This window comes from Anabrus simplex, chromosome 2 (genome assembly GCF_040414725.1).
Source record: "Anabrus simplex isolate iqAnaSimp1 chromosome 2, ASM4041472v1, whole genome shotgun sequence".
Classification (NCBI taxonomy): domain Eukaryota; kingdom Metazoa; phylum Arthropoda; class Insecta; order Orthoptera; family Tettigoniidae; genus Anabrus; species Anabrus simplex.
This window is the reverse complement of record NC_090266.1, coordinates 355992107-356009915: the sequence shown is the minus strand read 5'-3', so window position 1 is coordinate 356009915 and position 17809 is coordinate 355992107. Positions and strand designations below refer to the sequence as shown.

General features: G+C 39.2%; 1 protein-coding gene across 4 annotated transcripts in view; it reads left to right on the top strand.

Moving 5' to 3' along the window:
• LOC136864136 (ubiquitin carboxyl-terminal hydrolase MINDY-2) overlaps positions 1-7428 on the top strand; it is a 424681-nt gene extending 417253 nt beyond the window's left edge. For 3 of the 4 annotated variants that reach the window (XM_067140761.2, XM_067140760.2, XM_067140762.2), the window contains one exon: positions 4601-7428. In XM_067140761.2, the coding sequence (XP_066996862.2) occupies positions 4601-4615 (15 nt within the window). In that variant the 3' untranslated portion in view covers positions 4616-7428. The remainder of the gene's footprint in view (positions 1-4600) is intronic. The other variant, XM_067140764.2, reaches the window with a different exon arrangement.
• The last annotated feature ends 10381 nt before the right edge of the window (positions 7429-17809 follow it).

The window sequence follows — 17809 nt, the reverse complement described above, 5'->3', positions numbered from 1 at the left end:
TCTTCTGTGTAATTCTTTATAGAAAGCTTTCCATCATTGCTGCCAAGGAAGGACAGTGAGTTGGTTGAGAATGTAATGAATGTGTTACAGAACCAATTTGTAGCTCTTCAGATTAATGATTCTGTTGAGATTGAGAATCTGACATATGACACCAAGCGGGCTCGCTTGATGAACATTCGTGGAGCTGATGGTGTTCCTAAGTATGATAGGATATCCAGGCTAATGCTTTCTGTTCTGACTCTACCACATAGCAATGCTGAGTGTGAACATGTGTTCAGCTTGGTGAAAAACAACCAAAATCAGTTTAGGTCCTCAATGTCAAGTGAAATTCTGGATTCTATTTCTGTTTTGAAAACCAGAAGTACTGGTCCATGTTACTAGGGTAGTTTTCCTCCAGAATTTCTGAAGAAAGCAAAGAAAGCAACTCATCTCCATCTGTCCTCTCCAACCTGTGATGGATATATAGCCTGCATACTGTGAACTTGACAGAATTTTGTAAATAAGTGTACATGTTTAGTTTAATTTTGATGGTGACATTCATATTGTGACCCCCAAGTTTAACCCCTCAGCGCCGACCTCTATACGTGGTATAGACACTCTTTTCTTCCGTAGCCGCCGACCTCTATACGTGGTATAGACCCATACATGGTTTCGCATTTACGGCTATAGCGCTAAAGTCTGTTTGCTTCATTATTTCCCACGGAACAAATCAAAGAAATGATGATCTGAGAAGTTGGTCTTTCCGCACGATGTTCTTTGCTCTAATTTTACATTAAGAGAGAGGTTTATTTATTATATTTGTCTTTATTTCTAGGCTTGTAATATTTTCGTAACTCTCCGCGAGCGCTTTGTGTAGGCATCAGTTGGTGCTGCTTTCTGTGATACGATGCAAGAACCAGTTGTTCATGGTATATATCTCGTTTGAAAGACGATGTCTCGACCTTTTATCTGAAATATGTATCGAGTTGGTTTGTTATTCCCTTCATTCAGTTTCGTCCTGCTGCTTTCGGACTCGCTACAGCTTCATCAGTCCGTGTGACGCGTCGTGCTCAATGGCTAGCACCAGCCGTGGTTTGACTGACAGTAACGTGCTTGAAATATTGTATAATTCAGATGAAAGTTTAGTTGAAAGTAATATTGACAGTATTAGCAGCAGTGATAATGAAATAGATGATGTGGCTGTGACGGATGCAGTGGTAAATGGTGAGAGTGACGATGAGGAAGAACCAGTACTTGGAAATTTCGTGTAGGAGAATATAGATAATTATACAGGTCAAACGGAAGTTTTCAAGAGTGAATTCTGATTCCTAAATTCTCTAATAATATTCAGACAAGTCACAGGGACAAACATTGAGCAGTTATCTTATCGGGTTCAGCTGGTGGAAGGTTTGTTTACAAAATACGCTCGCTCGGACGGAGAACGAAATGTTCAAGGCCGGCGCGCATCAGATAATACAGTTCCAAGGTTGCAGGAAAGACATTTTATCAGGAAATCAGCACCCAAGAGTAGAAATCCAAACCTCAGAGACGTTGTATTGTGTGTTCAAAACACGGCGAAAAGAAGACGTCGGTGTACTGCTGCCAGGAGTGTGACTTGGCTCTCTGTCTCGAAGAGTGCTTCGAACTCTATCACACGAAACTAAATTACTAAGGAAATGTGAAACAATTATGTAATTATCTGCACGCACATAGTTCTATCATAAGGAATTCCAAATTTCGTGAATATCGGGCTATTCTTATACATGTAGTAACGTTTTAAGTGAATCAGTGTATTTCAGTCGCGCGTAGTTGAAATCTCATCCGGCCGCGAGGTAGGAAGCTCTTTAAATGGCTGCGACGCTGAGGGGTTAAAGTGAAGAAAAGCACTGTTTGTGTACTGTGTGAACTGTTCTCAGTATTAAGCGAAAACAGATGAGCACCCATCAAGATGTAACTTTGTGTAATTTAATTTGAGGGGTGATCATAACATGCATTTGACTTGTATTTGCATTGTTTGTAATCTCCCCCCTTGCCGTCCTTTTTCACTATATCTCAAGACTTTGACGCATGCACATGTTGTTAAAATTTTTCCACTTTAGGATCTTCTGGATTTCTCTTTTTGAAAGTTGGCAGGTATGTTCCTACTTCTTGAATTATACTTACAAATAGCACGTAACATCTCCAGATGTGTAACTTGTGTCTCGTTCTGTCAGGATTGAACTGTGTTTACACCTGTCAGAATACTGTATCACAAAAATTTCACAGCGCACAACAATCAGAAACCAGCCGAGCTGCATCATTGTCATTCTCCGGTATTTGTAGAAGCGTACGGTACATCATGCTGTACTTTTTAACACATTAATGGAAAGCAAGGAAAGCCAAAGAGTATGTGAGGAAAGCTAAAGTTAACCTTTATCTTTTGCATTCTTGGAGCTGAGAGTAAAGTTTCTGTTGACACTTCACGAAAGATAGGTTAGAGATTTAACATGGCGCTGCTCTGATGACATTGCAGCACGCTAGAGAAGGCTGCCAAGTTAGGAACTGGTGACTAGTGACAAGACCATTGGTCTGGATAGCTTAAGTACAACTAGTGACAATACCATAGGGCTGGATTGGTTAGGTTTGGCTAATAACAAGATGATTAGTCTGAGGGCAAGCAAAAGGTGTCTGAGGTTCATGGCCAACAGGTGTCTGACATCCCTTAGAGTCCTAATAAAACATGACGAAAAGTAAGTTTACGGCACATGCTATGACCCTTTGAAACAGTATGGTTTTCTTATTTCTATCTAGTTGGTGTTAACCTTGTGGGCACACATAGTGTGAGCTATATTGGAGACAACAGAAAACTTGTCTTCATGAATGCTGACCCAAGCAGGCCATTAGCAACACGGAAAATGGTTGAAAATTCTCACATTTACACAACCTCCATTTTTATTCTTCTGTAGTGTATAAGAAAGAATAATTCTAGGGGCAGGTTGGTGGGTCCCTGGCCAGCGTAAAGGAGAGATTCCTCTGTTACACTACTTCAGGTATCGTTTGAAGTCATTTTGATATGCTTTTTCAACTGTAAAATGTCAATAGAATTTCCACCCAGATGAGAAATGTAGAGTTCAAAATGTGCAGCAAATTTAGCATCAGACCCCCTGCGGATGGGGGACACACATGTAGAATACACCCGCGGTATCCCCTGCCTGTCGTAAGAGGCGACTACAAGGGGCGACCAAGGGATGATTGAATTAGAACCATCAAACTACTCTTGATTCGTACCATCATGCGGGGAACACCATGGGTTGCATGTACTTGTGAGTAGTATCACTAAATTGGTACGAAATAGGTTTGTGATTAGTTGCAGTAAAAAGACTGGTCTGGTGGATTCCAGTACCCGTGCGTTGTACCCATGTGAGCAACACCGCGGGTCTGGGCGTAGCCTGTGAGTTGTACCGCTGTATGAGCGGCACCAGGGGTCAGCGTTGCCTGTGATTGGTACCCACTATGTGAGGAACACCACTGGAATACCGGCGCCCGTGATTAGTACACCTAGGTGAGGAGCCTAACCGGTTTGCGTTGGCTATGAGTGGTGCCATTGTGTGAGGAACACCATAGGTCTGCGTTCCCTGTATGAATTGCAATACTTGTGAGTAATACCATCTTGTGTGGACCACCGTGAGTCTTCGCTACTTTTGATCAGTACCCCAAAATGACAAATACCATGGTTCTACTTTACTCGTGACATGTACCATTCTGTGGGGCCTTAGACGTGAATTTAGCGCCCCTTCAGACATCAAGCATCATTGTGCTTCATAAATGGTCCCTTGGTCAGTAACACTCTAATTAACTACCTTCTTTCTGAGTCTGATCCACTGTTTTTTTATTTTTTTAAATTTTTTTTTTTTAGGGTTCATGTCCATCCCTTCATTCTTCATGACATTTTTTATTTTATTTTAGTCAGTGGATGAATTTGAATTCTTTGTTATTTCGTACCACTAGGGGCCGATGACCTCGATGTTAGGCCCCTTTAAACAACAAGCATCATTTTTTTTTTTTTTTTTTGCTAGTTGCTTTACGTCGCACCGACACAGATAGGTCTTATGGCGACGATGGGACAGGAAAGGGCTAGGAGTGGGAAGGAAGCGGCCGTGGCCTTAATTAAGGTACAGCCCCAGCATTTGCCTGGTGTGAAAATGGGAAACCACGGAAAACCATCTTCAGGGCTGCCGACAGTGGGGTTCGAACCTACTGTCTCCCGAATACTGGATACTGACCGCACTTAAGCGACTGCAGCTATCGAGCTCGGTCCACAAGCATCATCATCATCAATTTAGCATCAGAGTTCTTGGTGCTACAACAGTGCAGGATTAATGTATTTAATGGTTATATTTAGGTAGTTTAAAATTGGTAATGCAGATTATCTCCCTTTTGTTTTCAATTTTTTTTCAATTCGCTATGTGCCGTTCATTAAGGTGGATAATCGAGGTTCTACTGTACACACAAAAGTATGCATATAGAAATTGTTAAAAACATGATATCTTTTCAGGTGATGTTTGTTGCTTTAATGTTGCATGTTAACAGAATTCATGAGAATTGTACATAATTATTCATCTTTCTTTGTTTTCTGTTCTAGTGCTCAGTCCTCTGATGAAAGTTCATATATCAGCAGATCACTACTTACATCAAATGAAATAGTATATTGTATGGAGAAGAGATATAAGTATATTTTAAGAGTACTTTATTTATACCACTGTGCTTTTTCTTAATCAGTGATTTTTTATAACGATTCCTAGCCAAAAAGTGGACCTCATCCAGATTACTGGAGTTATTGTGATATGTTAATCCAGCACCTGCTCCTCATAAGGTTCAAGGTGGATGTTACTTCAGAATTGAATCATCATGAAGTCAGAATTGCTACAATAGAACTTAATTCTCTAAGAACAGCATTGGCAGTGATTCTTATTTACCATTATAAATTCTGAAGATATTTTATTATAGCTTTAATTTAGAAATTGTAAAATATTTTATATTCGTGTAATGTTCCATTATAAACCGAATTAACTACTAGATGGTGGTACTGTGAGAGCTACACAAGTGTGGTTCAATTTTCAAAGAAATATGTATACCCATTTAAGACTTGTTTAAGAGGAAAATGAATATATGACATCACTAAACACTGTCTTATTTATTTTTTAGTAAATTGTAATGTCGCATTTCATGACATTAAAAGATTTCAACTGACAGTGCTGTTAGTTGCTGGTATTTATGAAGGAAAACAAACTTTCTTCTAAATATTTCAAAAGAAAGGTTTGAATTGCATTTTGAAACATTTAACCTTACTTGTTTTATTTCATAAATGTATACATTATTTCTCTAAAATTCACAAGCTGCCATTCCATCAACCAAAATATTTCCAATATTGTTTTTCATAACCCATGTTACATCCTCTAAGATTGAAAGATAATTAACATGCTCTTATTTCCACCTATCTCTGCTCTGTTAAAGTATTGCGTACGGGAATCATGTTTCAGATATTATATTATATGTTTATGATCAAATACAACATAGCATATATGGAAGAGTTTTAAAGAAACTCTGCTGCTCTTGTTTCGGAGATTTGTATTTGTAGACATTCACACTCATTTTAGTTTTATTGAGTGTCTTTGCAGTTTTCCACTTAAAACCAAAGTCATAATTAAGTACACTTGTTTGAAGTGAAATTATTGTAAAAAGCAAAAAAAGAAACATATATACGTATACATATATATTATATAAAATCAGCATAGTGATGTCATAATAACACTGCCACTTGGCTATAAGTTCATATAAATCTATGAATGCTACTACTGAGTGGAGAAAACTGTTGTGCCCTAATTTCTTTGTTCAAATTGCAACATTCGTTACTTTGTGGTTATACTTAATTTTGAACAATTGCCAGTTCCCAATCCAAAGTTATTGTGTATTTGTGTGTTCTAACTGTTATGTATATTTATGACTACTGGGTGGGCAAAACAAAACTGGCCCAGAAAATATTTACAACAGGACTGACACGGGATTGACCCTTGTTAATGAATACCACAAAAGATGCTGGAAATGGCCTCATCTGAAGAAATGAAAAACTGAGGACCCAAAAGTCCTGGCTCTACTTCACTCGGAAACCACTGGCAGAACTCAACACGTGAAGGTTCATGCACAACAGTAAACTTGTAAGGATACATATGCAGGTCTTTTATGATGTTTTGACACAATCTCTTAATTCCCACTTGCACAGATAAATGGCGGTAAGATTCCGTCAGATTTCAGTTGCAGACTTTCCTTCATTTCAGCAATGTTTTCTGATGTTCAAACTCTTTTCAGATAGGTACATTTTTTTATTCACTACAGAACCCGTTTCACACCATTTTGCCACTAAGTTTTGCAATGCAGATTTTGCTGGAGGTTTTGCCAAAGCACTTCCAGTCTTAAACTCTTGTGCACCGAGCTTGATAGCTGCAGTTCCTCAAGTGCGGCCAGTATCCAGTAATCGGGAGGTAGTGGGTTCAAACCCCACTGTCGGCAGCCCTGAAGATGGTTTTCTGTGGTTTCCCATTTTCACACCAGGCAAATGCTGGGGCTGTACCTTAAGGCAACTGCTGCTTCCTTCCCATTCCTAGACGTTTCCTATCCCATCGTCACCACATGACATATCTGTGTCAGTGCGACATAAAGCAAATAGGAAAAGAAAAAAAAAAGAAAAAGAAAAAAAAAAAAAGAAAACTCTTGTGCAAACAGTTCTGCACAGGTTTTCCACAAAATGTGCTTCGCAGAACCCTTGACAATGAACACACGCTGCTTTATCATGGCACCATTTTGTGTTGCATTCAACTGGTCACTAAACACGCCTGCTCCTCTCATTCACTCAGACGTATTTACATGACGACATACTCGGGAGATGCGCACATGCAGACAAATGGCAGCAACCAATTGGTGCATCGATTTCACGGTTTCCAGCATTTCCGGTGATGGACATTTCTCCTGTTTATTAACAAGGGTCTATTCTGCATCAGTCCTACAAATATTTTTTGGGTCAATTATATTCTGCCCACCCTATATACAGAAACTGGTAAATTATATTTTATATTTTGTTACCTAAGATGTGTTTGTTGTTAACCAACTTTGTATAATTATTCTCATTTATTTATCAGTTGTCTCTTTTATAGTTTATTTTTCTTGTAAATACTTCTGAGGTTGAGAAAATCATGTAGTTTTTCTTGCTTCTGAATTATAGAGTGATATTTTGAAAATGTAACAATGTTTGTTACCATGTTTCTGTTAATTTAGCAAATTCTAAAGTTCTGGAAGAGTACAAAGTCAATGTGATGTATGGAATAAGCATATATTTAAGTATTTTATAAATAAAGCAATGTTATTTTGAGTACTATAGCTCCTGTGGAATATTCACTTCTTATCTCCCAGGTTCTGGACATCATTTAAACCGGTATTTTGTAGTAAAATTCACGTTGACATCAAATAATTTCTCCTAAGTGTAGTTCACTAATTATGCAGAATATTTAATTCTTATTCATATTCAGCAAGAATATATTCTTCTATGTATAGTATTACGACCAAAGAAACTACTGATGCTAACCCTTCTAGGTAATCATTGGTGTAGTTGTTGATCAGAAAATTATATCTGAAATATTTAAGTTTAACTCACAACAGCTAATACATGAAGTCTAAAAGAAATGTTCTTGTAGACTCCTATGTCTGTTACAATTTCACTTTCATGGAATCCTGGTATGATTTTGCCCCTGGCCTTGTGTACTACATACTGTGTATATTGACAAAACTCGCTTTTTGTGATACACCTATATCAATCAATTCAAGTAATGGAAAGGAACAAACAAGTGGCAAATCAAGGTATGTATAGGAAGATTGAAGGACAAACAATTATTTTGTTCTTATTCTTTTGTCTTTTCCCTTTTCTTGTGCTTATCCAGCTTTTCTTTTTATTTTACACTTTCCACATCAAGATTGGGGATCTGCCAAGATGACCCCTCAGTGAATGTCATTGCCTGCCGTTTTAATGAAGCTGGGAAGCAGAAACAGAAAAAATAGATATAGAAAAATTGGAATTGGTCAAAATGAAGATGGCAATATAGAAAGATATGTTTTTATGTTTTACTGATTTCCTTTTTGTGTGTTTCTATTTATGTATATATGACTTAATGGTTTATATGTTCATATAAAGAATATCTGACCTAATAATGACCATTCTAGAAATATTCTGTGTATCTTCACTCTTTACTGAAGAGGGTCTTCACATTGTAGCTTATTTATTATACAGTAAAATAGGAATTCAAATTTTTTTTTGAGGGATCGGTAGGAGTTCATGAGAAATCTAAAAAATAAAACAGAGCATAAGAAGTCATACAGTAACTTATGCCCTATAATGAAAATATCAGTTATATTAGGAGGGTGTCGCTCATACACAGAGGAATATACCAGCCCCATATCATTTAGTTTTATTCAGCCCTTTGTTTATAGAAAACTGTAATTCAGTGATAATATCTGTAATGAATGAATGCATTAAATGATCACAGGTACAAAGAACACTTACATTACACGAGGAAGCCTATGAACAGATACCATGTAGACTGTTAACTTCCAACAGAGAAGGAAGCCATTCTTTTCCAATATCAACTCAGTTGATATAACTTTTAAGTTTTTCAAAATATAACATTCCTGTAAAAACCACTTATTGGTAAGAGAATGACATGTTTCATCCCACAAAAACATAATCACATCCTGTCAAATCACTTTCAACCATGTGTGTATATGTACGATATTGTTTGTTGTGTGAACTTGTCAATGGTCATGAATTGGTGATGTTATGAACAAGTGTGACAAATTGTGTGACCATAGAAGTCCGTTATTGACACTTTACTAAATTTGAGAAAGTTTTCTTTACTTGCCTTAAAACCAGGTCTGCTCTGGCCTCACGTCCGTTACCTGGAGCGGAATAGCTGGTCTAAATCCAGGTCACTGGCTTCGATGTAGCTTGTTAACACATACATGTCTGTAGGGGAAGACAGAAGAGGGACAACTCTTTTCGGCAGAGAGAGGGAAGTATTATGTGGCTACATGTATTCGAAAATGAATGCATGATAATGATTTTTGGAAGAAAGTAATGAGCAGCCAAGAATTAAAGAATATTTTGTTCACTTTTTTTTCCTAGTGGTTTAACATCGCACTAACCGAGCTCGATAGCTGTAGTCACTTAAGTGCGGCCAGTATCCAGTAATCGGGAGATATTGGGTTCGAGCCCCACTGTCGGCAGCCCTGAAGATGGTTTACCATGGTTTCCCATTTTCACACCAGGCAAATGCTGGGGCTGTACCTTAATTAAGGCCATGGCCGCTTCCTTCCCATTCCTAGGCCATTCCCACCCATCGTCGCCATAAGACTTATCTGTGTCGTGTGACGTAAAACATATTGTACAACTGACTGAAAGAAAATGAGGTCATTTTGAGAAAGAATAGACAATGAAAGCAGACCTTGCACAAAGTTAATTACATTGAGAAAGGGAAGAGACATCCATACATGTGCATCAATACTTACACATTTATATTTTATGCTTTTAATGGCTGCTTATTAATAGCTGCTATGTGCTGTGCTATGCTTCCTAGTTGGATGATTTGTGATCAGTTCCTGACTCTATTATGAATTTAGGACTAGTCAGAGTAAATGGAGTGGGAATACCCAGCCTTGGGTAACACAGTTGTCTATTCTGTTTCAACTTGAGGTGAATGCTGGAAAGAGGCCATGGCAATTTCGTTCCCAATCCTAGCATAACTTTGATTTGAAATACACACACCAGTTTAACTGTTTATACTCTCGTCTTCAAGCCCCTTATATGAACTTGTAAAATAATAAATTATTTTATGGTAATCTGAGTAGCTTAATTTGTAAGGTACTGAACTCCTGTCATTACAACACAGGTACATTCTTATAGAAGTTATCAAATTTAAGAGATCTGTCTCTGTAAATTCCCTTGTTAAGAGCCAGGCTGAGCAGCTCGGACAGTTGAGGCGCTGACCTTCTGACCCCACCTTGGCAGGTTCGATTCTGGCTCAGTCCGGTGGTATTTGAAGGTGCTCGGATATGTCAGTCTCGTGTCAGTAGATTTACTGGCAAGTTGGCCGTGAGATTAAGGGCGTGCCGCTATGAGCTTGCATGTGGGAGATAGTGGGTTCGAACCACACTGTCGGCAGCCCTGAAGATGGTTTCCCATGGTTTCCCATTTTCACACCAGGCAGATGCTGTGGCTGTTCCTTAATTAAGGCCACGGCCACTTCCTTCCCATTCCCATTCCTAGGTCTTTCCTATCCCATTTTCACCATGGGACCTATCTGTGTTGGTGCAATGTAAAGCAAATTGCAAAAAGGAAAAAAAAAAAAGGATTTACTGTCTCATAAAAGAACTCCTGCGAGACTAAATTCCAGCACCTTGGCATCTTCAAAAGCCATTAAAAGTAGTTAGTGGGACATAAAGCCAATAACATTATTATACACAGAATATTATTATTATTATTATTATTATTATGTGTGTAGATCCCTATGTTGATGCAAAATTCTAGCATATTGAAAACTCTTAATACTGACAGTCATTGGAAGGACATTAAACACATTATCATCGCTATTATTATCATCCTCCTCATCATCATCACACTTCAATTCATTACAAGTGAAATTTTAAATATTTATTTCTGTATAGTTTGAAATTTTAAATATTTATTTCTGTATAGTATGGTGTTTTATGAGTGTTCAATATAATATTATTGCAATGTTTTTGTGTATTGCTCTAATGGTATGAACACAAGGCAAATTGTCAGTCTTTATGAACATTGTTGCCTAAATGGAGAACCCTTTATTCATAGAAAATAGGCTGTGATAGTATTTTCCATTGATTAAATTAATGTCACAACGATGTATAAGGCATGTCTCCACAAACTCTGAATGCTGACAGACTGCTGTGCACATCTGAATTGGAAAGTTTAAGGGGATTTCAGGTAGCCCAGCTTCTAGTGAGAGACAGAAGTATTATAGACTCCAGTATGTGATGGAATGACTTTGTCGGTAGTCCTATGATGGATGTCACCCTGGTCAATAATCTGATGATTGTCTTTTGTTATCAATCATTCCTAAGATTATTCATTTTATTGCTAGTGGAGTGATCTAATAATTCTTTTATCTTGTTTAAGATTGGACAAAAGTTTGTCCTTTAATACATATCTCATCTCCTCTTGTTTTTCTAAGGGTAGTTTGCTCGTAGCCATTTCTGTCTCTGCTAAAGTGGTGATTAAATTGTCGTGTTTAGAGAGGTTGTGCCAGTTGTGTTTAGGTCTACTATTCAATATTTCAACATCACCTTCATTAAGGTTAATTTTACTCAAATTCATGACCGGTGGATGGAAAACTTTAGGTTCTGTGATGTTATGAGGGTTAGAAGGATTTACTGTGTTATGGTTAATTGAGCTTATGAGGGTGTTCCATATTTTATCTAATGTATTCTGTTTCTTTGTTAGGATGTTGTCTAATTTACTCGTGACGTGGTCTGAAATGTATCCTAATGTCATTCTAATTCAAGGTTTTTTACTGTAGGTGACTCGTAGCGAGTTGAAACATGCTTAATTAACACTCACCTTATAAGATGATACTAATGAACTGACTTAGGAGGATAATAAATACTGTTTTGGTATTAATGTAAAATGTTCAAAGTACTAGTATACAAGATTTGTTTTCTATTTTCCCATTTTGACTTGCTCACCGCACAACAGATTCTAAGGCTGTGGCTACTCCGACCAGTACTGTTACTATTAATTTCATACACACAATACTCTTTAAATTAGTTTAGCGTCAGTTGCTGTAATAAGCAACAAAATTCAGAGAGCATCCCTCATATTTATTATTCTCAAGGCGTGGGGTGCTAAACTCGCCCACCTGGCAGTATACAGGAATCTAGATCAGGACAGATGTATATTGTGGCTGCATTTCCACAATTGAGGATTGTACTTGGAAATAGAATCAATTACTATTATTAAAAGAAAACTGAACTCATGGCTATAATTTACATCACTATCAAATTGCATTACTTTAATTGAATAATATAAAGAATACCCTGTGAGATTTGTTGTTACATACAAAGAAACCTGATGTAAAATTTAAGAAGCTATTGGCATTTTACGTGAATTAAATTTTGATATCACCCCAAATTTGTTTTGCTACTTGATTTACGTCGCACAGATATGTCTTATGGCGACGATGGGATAGGAAAGGCCTAGAAAGTGGAAGGAAGCGGCCGTGGCCTTAATTAAGGTACAGCCCCGGCATTTGCCTGGTGTGAAAATGGGAAACCACGGAAGACCATCTTCAGGGCTGCCGACAGTGGGGTTCGAACCCACTATCTCCCGATTACTGGATACTGGCCGCACTTAAGCGACTGCAGCTATCGAGCTCGGTTCCCCTAATTAATTTCTTCATTTTATGTATGCATGACATGTCTGATGCTGTAATTACCTTATGTCTCGAGCCACCGTTGTTGAACTTCGTACATCTGGAAACCCCGTCCGGTTTGTAGTTGGAAGCGTAGTCGGTTATGTCATATTCTTGCGTACCTGGAGTTGACCTACTTTCCCTGTCCGAGTTTAATGACCTCCAGGCGGTCACATCCACTCATATTCATTGTCAGAAATAGGAAGACTTTACTGAAGAACCTGTAATATTCAGGCATGCTATCTGCTCTAGTTTCATGCGTCCTGATAGTTAATATAGAGACTGTTGATTTAAATACAACAGTTGTATGGAATGTTAGATGTTTCTACATATGATTCAATTCTCGAACAATGTTTGCGAATTACGTAATAGAATTCAACAGTAGCGTAGCCAGGATTTCAGTTTGGGGGGGCCCATTCATCCAGAATTTTATTTTGATAGGTGTCCAAACTTCCATAGTTTAGGTGGTGTAGAATACCGAAAAAGGTAATGAGTGCCCTTGGATCCAAGTAAGAGTGGTGGATTCGTGCGGATTCCGGAAGCTAATAGTAATTTTCTTATTCTTCTTCTTCTTCTTCTTCCCCGCTTTTCCCACATCTGTGGGGTTGCGGATGCGAACTGTGTCGCACCTGTGGATTTGGCCCTGTTTTACGGCCGGATGTCCTTTCCGAAGCCAACCCTATATAGAGGGATGTAATCAGTGTTGTGTGTTTCTTTGGTGGTTGGTAGTGTAGTATGTTGTCTGAATATGAATATGTTGGGACAAACACCCAGTCCCGAGCCACAAGAATTAATCAGACGTGATTAAAATCCCCGACCCAGCCGGGAATCGAACCCGGGACCGTCTGAAGCGATGGCCATTCAGCCAATGAGTCGGACTCCGGAAGCTATGTATAAAATGCTCAATAAAAGGACATTCGTTAAAACTCCTGGGGTGTCTGGACTCCTTGGACGACAACGCCGCCCCCGTTCCCCGGCTACCTCTGTTACATCCCAACATAACTGCAGCATTTCATATATTCCGAGTACAAGTGAAATGAATGCAAGAATAAACAGTTTGATTAAGGATGCAATATTCTGGTTTAGAATAAATACGGTAATGCTATTATAATAATGGTCATGTGATAAGCAATAAAGAAAGGACATTTTATACAAATAATGCGGCAAAGATACACACACGCACGACGAATACAGGTTTCTCGTCCTTCTTTTCCATGGCTAGATGATGAAGGCAAGAGAATGGTGGCCCACCGTGACTCGTTATTTCGACATTATAAACAAACCCTAGATGACACAGACTTCGAATCTAACCGCATCTTAAGAAATCGCACAAAGCAGTTAATCAGAAATTTTTAAAAAATGTATATATTTTCGGAATTTAGCTAACAACTTAAATTCTAATCGCGCATGAGACCAACTTAGAGCTCTGGGAATAGGAAAACATCAACAGAGACAGATTCCACTTGATGAACTGAACGATTACTTTAGTAGAATAAATATTCACCCTACCCCAATTAACTGCACCGACTCACCGCCCTCCCCTCCAGCCAATCCACCATTCACATTTCACAGTGTCACAGAAAATCAGGTTAAAAGGCTTTGTACTCGATTAAATCAAAGACTACAGGTGTAGATGATATTCCTATTACTTTTATACATAATATTATGGGTGCTATCTCACCTATACTGACGCACATACTGAACTACTGTTTACTAAACGGAACTTTCCCTACTGTCTAGAAAACAACCAATATTATATCGGTACCTAAAAGTTTAGATCCACAATCACCCTCTGACTATCGTCCTATGTCCGTACTCCCTGCGCTTTCTAGAGACTTTGAATGTTTAGCATACGAGGAAGTTCTGGAATACCTAAATAAAAATGCTCCTTTGAACCCTTCGCAATCTGGATTTGAGAAGGTTCACAGTACCGCGACAGCACTTTTAAAGGTTACTGAAGACATTAGAAATGCTATGGACAAACGACTGCTCACTATACGTATCCTTCTGGACTTCAGTAGCGCCTTTGACACTATAGTAATTCCGACTATCCTAAAGAAAATGGAACTGCTAAATTTCGACCTGGCTGCGTTTAAGGTTTTTAGTTCTTATTTGAGTAACCGTCAACAGCGTGTAACAGTAAACGACAAGGCCTCTAAATGGAAAATGAAACTTAGTGAAACTTAGGGCAGTATTCTACGGCCCGTAATTTTCTGTATTTATATCAATGACATACCATCTGTGACAGGAAATAACACACATGACCTCTGTGCTAACGAACTTCAAATATATCGGCACTGTAAGACAAGATATTAACAGGGACCTCCGACGACTCAGTGTATATGCACAACGAATCTCTCTTATACTAAACTGCAAAAAAAAAATCAAACAATTATAACTTAATTGGATGACAAAAATTACTGAGCTGCTCAAACAATGTCGCAATCCCGCCTATCCTACTGAATGGTAACATTTTTCTCTACAGTAAAACGGTTTAAAATCACCGCGTAATGATGAATGAAACAGTTGATTGGTCTGATCACACGAAAGAAATATGTAAAAAGATTTTTGGAGTTCTTCACCCTCTTAAACGGCAGAGGGATGTATTTCCATTTGAGCTACAGGCCAGACTAATACAGATACTCATTCTCCCTATTCTTGACTATTGTGATGTTTTAGTTGACATGACGCGAGAAGAAACACTTATACTTCAACGAGCACTGAATACTTGCCTGCGATTTATTTACAATATTGGGTACGATGGTCATCATATCACCCCACACTATCAGGCTGTCTCATGGTGGTGGTGGTGGTGATTTTTGTTTAAAGAGGAAGTACAACGAGGTAATCATCCTCTCTGAACAAATAAGTGGAAAATAAATTTAAAATATAAAACAAAATTATTTATTTAACAAAGAAATTTGGAAACGCAGTACAAAATAAAACCAAAAACAATTATAGAACCAGGCCGAAAGGATTACTAAGGTATCAAAAGGGAACGTACGTTCCCTGAGTAACAGTACACTTGAAATTTATATACCCTTGATAAGTCACTGACGAGATCAGCAGTAGTCACTTCATCGGCTAGTATGCGTTCGAGTGTTTCCTGCAGACCGAGGCTCCGTCTTAGGCCAGAGAGATCAGCGCACTCTGTGAGGAGGGCCACGGTGAAGTCGGCACCACAAGAACACACTGGGGGGGGGGTCTTCCCTCTTAAGGAGATAAGAGTGCGTGGATCGTAAATGACCTATCCTCAGCCTGCACAGTACTATGGCCTCTCTCCATGAAGGTCGGAAAGAGGACCGACACTCGGTAGTTGTCTTCTTAATTGCTCTCAGCTTGTTGGGAGTTCGGGTATCTAGCCACTCCGATTCCCAGATGGTTCGACGTAGCTGAGAACAAATATCCTTAGCAGGTACATTGACAGGTCTTGGAGGTAAAAGTGCACCTTCCTTTGCTGCTTCATCCGCAAGTTCGTTTCCCGCAATCCCAACGTGGCTTGGAAGCCACGCGAAAGTGATTCTGGTGCTAGCATCCCTTAACCTGGCTAGAAGGTCATGTATCTGCTGCACCAGTGGGTGTTGCGAGAAACAGGTTTCAATAGACTGCAGAGAGCTTAAAGAATCGGAAAGTGGCTTCTTTCGTCACGCAGTGCAAACTGCAGAGCCTCTAAGATGGCGTAAAGCTCTGCAGTATACACGCTACATACTTTAGGGAGCAAGATCTTCGTACTCGTATCATCAATGACGAAAGAGCAACCAACATTATCTCCGATTTTAGAACCATCCGTGAAGATAAGTCTCGCAGCCGGATATTGGTGAACAAAGTCCTGGAAATACCTCCGATGAACGGAGGAATCCGTGTTCACCTTCGGTGCACGGAGCAGATCTAGACGTATATCTGGTCGCGGAACCAACCACGGAGGTAGCTCGCTAAGAGTTCGTTCAAGACAACCACCGATATCAATATTCAAATTATGACACAAGCTATCAATCCGAAACCCAACCGGCCGTGTGGCATTCGGCCGGTCTTGGCACCGGTGGTGGTATTGGGTGCGATAGATGCATTGATAGCTTGGATGTAGTGGCATTTCACAAATTTTGGCAGCGTGCGTGAGGAGTAACTGCTGCCTCCTTATCCGTAAAGGTGGAACTCCCGCTTCAGCAAGTAGGCTGGGAATGGAGATAGTACGGAAAGCACCCGTTGCCAGCCTTACTCCACTATGGTGAATACTGTCTAAAAGGCTCAGCATAGATTTTGATGCTGAGCCATAAGCCGCACTTCCATAGTCAATCCGGGAGAGGACCGTAGCCGTGTAAATTCGTAGCAGTACCGCATGGTCAGCCCCCCATGAAGTGCCGCTGAGAAACTTAAGCATGTTAAGTCTCTTCATGCAGGCAACCTTCAACTCATGGATGTGGGGCTGCCACGTAAGTCTCTTATCAAAATGGAGACCCAGGAATCTGCAGGTGTCAACCACTGGTAAGATACTGTTTCGCAAGCGGAGCTCTGGTTCGGGATGCACAGGCCGACGTCGACAGAAGTGTACAACAGAGGTTTTCGCTGCTGAAAATCGAAAACCGTGTTGCAGGGCCCATCTGTCGACTCGGTTAATAGCTCGCTCTAGCTGTCTCTCAGCAAACGCCACCCTTCCGGATCTGTAATGTAGAGCTAAGTCGTCTACGTACAGCGAAGGAACGACTGTGGGGCCAGCAGCGGCTGTCTCATGGCTGATGTCGGATAAACGTCGGCAGCTACACACTTTAACGATGGTGATCAGAGTGGTAGCTGAAAGTCAGCCAATGTATATTTCTTCTAAATTCATCTTTTTATCATCATTTCACTTAAATACACGTTCTAGATTCATTCTTTCTATTCCACTGCACCGCACAAGTAAAATTAATAGATCATTCGTGGTGACTGTTGCCAGATTATGGAATTCCCTGCCAGTTCAGGCCAGAGAAACAAGCTTTTTAAATCACGATTTAAGGTCACCTGCCGAGACTACCTGGTGAGGACAGCTGACTGAATGGTTGAAGTATGTGTGCGTTCCTAAGGATTAGCCATTGTTAAGAGTTTTTAATATTAATTAGTTTGAATATTAATTTAGTAAGTAATTTATTTAAATTTATTTTCAATTATCTTAATTTAAGTATCTCAGTATTTTATTTAAGATTCTGATTAGTATGTGGTTAACTTCGCCACTGTACTGAAGGCACTAATAAATAAATAAACAAACAAACAAGCAAATATATAATGTAAACCATATGGGTATAGATATTTTGTTAGTTGGTAAAGAAAAATACACG